The following is a 4,624-nucleotide window of genomic DNA, read 5'->3' as shown; positions in this document are numbered from 1 at the left end:
CTCCATAAGACAGTCGTTTATCAACAGTGACAACGACTTGCTTCTGAGGGTCTTAAAACAACAGCGTCAACAGCAGGAGTGAGGTATCGTTATTTACAGCAGTGGTGTTTTATCGTTCTTCTCTGGACGCTTAAAGAGGGTCGTAGTTTCACTGTATTATATTTTTCACTCTTTTAATCATACTTTGAGCATCAACTATATATTTTAAAAACATGATTATTATGATTAACTAAACCCCAACACTGGGATGATGGAGGAAGCCGTTCTTTACGCATATGATAATTATATTAATTCTTTTTTTGACTACTTGCACTTTTTATTAATCGATTTATGATTTTTCTTAATTGGTTGTGATATCGTATGATGATGTATGCTTGGTCGTAGTGCTTTTGATGCATTATGCTAGTGATATACAATAAATATTCTAAAAATCTACCTTGGCAAGAATGAAAGTCCTTATGATTTGAGCTATAATTGTTTCGAATAAATATATGAATTGTGTGAATGATTAATGGTGGAATCCTGAGTCCTAGTGTCTCTTGATCATGTGACAAACGTTTGTATATATTTTTATGTTTTTAAATCTTTACAAGTCCGAGCAACGAACTCTTATTTACCGCACGGAAATTACTTCAACAGATACCAGTTACGGAATTGCTAGAGATTGGAGATGGTGACAAGTAGTCTACCATCTAGAGCAGTGAAATCTATTGTTGTTTTCATGCTGGTGGTCATAGACTTGGAAACTGGAAGTGATGTATACGCAATGCCTCATTTCTCTCACGGGACAGAAGGTTTATCTTTTTCTTAAGATGGTTTCATCACGTGGGTATGGGATTCTTCATTTTCAGCAAACTCAAGTTCGATTACAATTAACTAGAGAATAGTCTATTGCATGGTGTTTTATGTATCTGTATGCTTTAACATAATCACTCAATTGTACAGTACATCACAATCAAAGGACACCTTCACCAGTGCTCCTTTATTCGGTAGCACTCCGACTACTCAACATCGTGTACAATATTTTGATTGTCAGAGAGCATTACTGAATTATAGTCACGTAATGATAGTGCTGGTACTCAAGGTTCCCAAAGGAACCTCCAGAACAGACAACATTACAACACTACAATTTGTTAAAAAAACAGCAAGAAACAAATGGTTAATAAGACAGCTAGCATTATATGTTTTTAAAGATCAAAATTCGTCTTCCCTTCTCTTTGCCTTGAAACAAAAAATTGAACCAAATTCACTAGATATCTAGTTCAAAAGGAAATACAGGTATTCAAGAAAATCCAGCAAAAGAAGAAACTACAAAACTGCTGGCGTAATCACTGGGACACTCCAAGCCACTTCTGGAAGACATCAAATTCGGTGTAATCACTGTCAGATATCATAGTTTGGTACCAAGCTTTTCCTGCAGCCCTGATTGCAGCAGACTCCTCCTGCAGAATCAAATATGAACAGGATTAGCCCAACAAGTTCAACAACCCCAAAGTTCTCAAAAAAAAAAAAAAAAAAACCCGAACATACTACATAAACTCATCATTCTGATAACAAAAAAAAAACAAAAAAAAGAAGATCATTTATACAATACAACTGAAATTAACAACTTGCTTATAAGAACATGACATAGGCTAGATGTTGGTGGATACTAGCACATTTGAAGTACCGAACATAATGACCAACCACTCGGGTGTGTCTCACTCGCGCCAAAACGCAAAATGAAGGAAGTCATACGACACACTTCGCAAGTAGTGAATTAAAGACAAACGAAGCACTAGATGGACCAAGAAAATGAAATCATCATGCCACAAAAAATAGCATTCCAGACACAACAGTGTAAGAACACTTTCCGTTCAAGTCATAGGGAATGTGTAGCCACAATATCATGCTCCAGTTCCATTGAAATAACAAATTAGTATGGAAAAAATCCAGATATGTTTCGTAGACGAACCAGCGAAATATATAAATCCACATTTATTTCCAACACATTGTGCACACAAACACAAAAACATATCATGGATCAACCAGCGGAATATGCATACACTGCCACACAGCTTTTTTAAAACTGAGAGTCAGGAATCAGCAATTATTCACTAGAAAATCATTAACAAACACAAGTATAACACTATGCATAATGCATAAGATTGCGTTCAAAAGTTATACAGGATTGCATTTAAAGTTAAGACAAATAACCACTTTCATTAATAATAAAACAAAAATGAAATATACCTTTGAAATGTTGGTCCTCTTCTTCTCAAGCTTCTCCTTCTTAGCCTTAACACGTTGAGCTTCAGCAAGAAGAGCCATCCTCCTAGCAGTCTTAGCATAAGGATTCAATTTCAATAGAACGTTCAAATTCTTCAAAGGATTCTTCTTCATGGGTGCTCTCTTAGAATCCTTCTTAATAGGTCTAACAACTGACTGAACCTCATCAGAGTTGATAATCCTAGCAAGATCAGCATTAACCATTTTGGATCTAGGTAAGACGTATCCTTTCTTCTTCTCACTGGATTTCTCGAATGAACCATAAATCGAATCCAATTTCTCAAATGCAGACTTAGTCCAAATGATAAACCTACCAAGATGACCTCCAGGAGCAAGTTTCAACAAGTTAAGTCTCTCAACATTAGCAATTTCAACACCAGGAATGTTTCTAAATGCTTTTGCGATCTTAGATCCTTCGGTTCCGTATACAACCAATGGACCTTTCTTAGAAACATAACGTCTGTTCCTCATTTTACCTTTACCGGGTCTGATTTTCTCACTGTCCTTAACTTTTTCAGCATCAGCGTAAGCACCAAGTTGTTTCAAAACCTTAATAGCAGCACTAGTTTTCTCAACACCTTCAATTGAGTCATTGACAACAAGAGGAAGTTCAGGTACACCTTCAATAGTGTGACCACGAGCAAGAACAATGGAAGGAACAGCAGAAGCAGCTAATGCAGAAACAATCGCATACCTCTTTTGGTTAACATTGATCTTACGGTGCCACCTTCTCCAGATTCGTGTTGGTGCAAACATCCTACCACCTCTACACATGTTACCGAATGCTCCCTGACCAGCACGATGAGTTCCACCACCAGGAACCCTAGGAATACGAGAAACAGCACGACCGGTTCCCCATGATTGAGCAGAAGTCTGATGACCAGCTTTCTTGCTAACAGCGTAGGGTTGTCTACTGTTCTTTGACATGTTTGCGTGGACAAACTTGACGATATCAGGCCTGATTGCAGCCTTCAACACATCTGGCAATGGAACGGTGCTACCGTCAGTAGCCATATCTCCTTCCAGGTTCTGGATCGAAACCAGAGGCCTCGCCGCAGCTGCCATTGTTGAAATGTTTGGGAAGATGAAGAATGGGTTTTTTTTCAAGTGAAACGACGGCTTTCACAAATAAATATAGGGTTTGGGATTTTATACGAGACGATGGGGGAGAACGAGAGAAGTAGGGTTGCATTCTTTTGATTCTGAGCAATACAAACCGCTGGATTAAAATACTCCATCCCATCCGTTGGATTGAAATGTTGAAAGCTGGTCTGTTAACAATAATGCTTAGAGCTTCTCCAATTGTGGTTGTGTGTATTTTCTAGGTGGCAACCCAAACAAGACATCTTCATTCCAATTTTTTTTTTTTTAATTTAGGGGGAAAAAACATTTCATTTTCAATAGTGTTGTTGGTGATTTTGTATGAATTAAATGCATTTTTTATTTTTAGTATATTTTAGATTTAATTACACCCTAAAGATGGTTATTTAATATATTGGAATTAATTTTAGGAAGCAAAAGCTTATTAGGATAGCTTGACATTGTCAAGGTGAATGTCAAGTTTTTACTTGACATTCACTTTGACAATGTCTAACAAAAATTAAGCCATGTCATCTTCACATTGATTTAAAAAGTTGGGTTGGAGAAGATTTTTAAGGAAAATGAATGTCTATCCTATGTGGACTTAGACATTTATCTTCACATACATTCCATTGGAGAAACTCTTAGTCTACCGGGGGTAAAATCCGGTGGAAAATACCAGTAGAGACATGTTATGCGGGACCCATGATAGGTAATGCCCACCCCCTGCTAACTCCTGTTGGGGTCCCACGGGGTTGTTTCTACCGGGATTTTCCACGGTTGAAACCTTGTGACAACATAGCATTGTCCGTCTGTTAATTCCTACCTAGGCTTGTCCTGTCGCCAATCAATTCGGGTCATTCAGAAGAGAAAGCAATTGTGGTCACCAATTTAGAGTAGTAGGAAATAACAATAGGTCCTAGAAATAATATATTAGAGAGAGTTTGATCCAGTTGACTGAGTCAACTATATGTTTGGTCCATTTTAAAAACATATTTTATAGTTTGGTCCTGCAAATTAACATTTGGTCCTATGGTTTTGTCCACCCACACAGAATATTCTTTTTCTGTTACTAAAATACCCCCTTCACTACCGTATATAATCAGAACCAGAATCAGTTTTATTTTCTCTCTCCTAGTTCATCTGTTGTTGTCGTCTGTTTTCTGCTGTTGCAGAACCATTTTTCTAGGTTTGCGAAGATTGATTTTGTTTTTGATACGAAGATTCATTCGATTTATAGTAGATTACTGAGGAAGTCATTTCTACGGGGACTAAT

At 37.3% G+C, this 4,624-nt stretch overlaps 1 protein-coding gene across 1 annotated transcript; it reads right to left on the bottom strand.

The window, feature by feature from the left end:
• Nucleotides 1-1,156: 1,156 nt before the first annotated feature.
• Nucleotides 1,157-3,400, bottom strand: LOC113297906 (60S ribosomal protein L4). Its single transcript, XM_026546501.1, has 2 exons — nucleotides 2,233-3,400; nucleotides 1,157-1,442 (listed from the first exon to the last, which is right to left on the bottom strand). Exons 1-2 carry the CDS (start codon nucleotides 3,331-3,333, stop codon nucleotides 1,329-1,331), a joined length of 1,215 nt encoding a protein of 404 aa, XP_026402286.1. The 5' UTR covers nucleotides 3,334-3,400; the 3' UTR covers nucleotides 1,157-1,328.
• Nucleotides 3,401-4,624: the final 1,224 nt, after the last annotated feature.

This window comes from Papaver somniferum, chromosome 7 (genome assembly GCF_003573695.1).
Source record: "Papaver somniferum cultivar HN1 chromosome 7, ASM357369v1, whole genome shotgun sequence".
In the NCBI taxonomy this organism is placed as follows: domain Eukaryota; kingdom Viridiplantae; phylum Streptophyta; class Magnoliopsida; order Ranunculales; family Papaveraceae; genus Papaver; species Papaver somniferum.
Note: the sequence above shows the minus strand (reverse complement) of the source record. Positions and strands in the feature narration are given on the sequence as shown.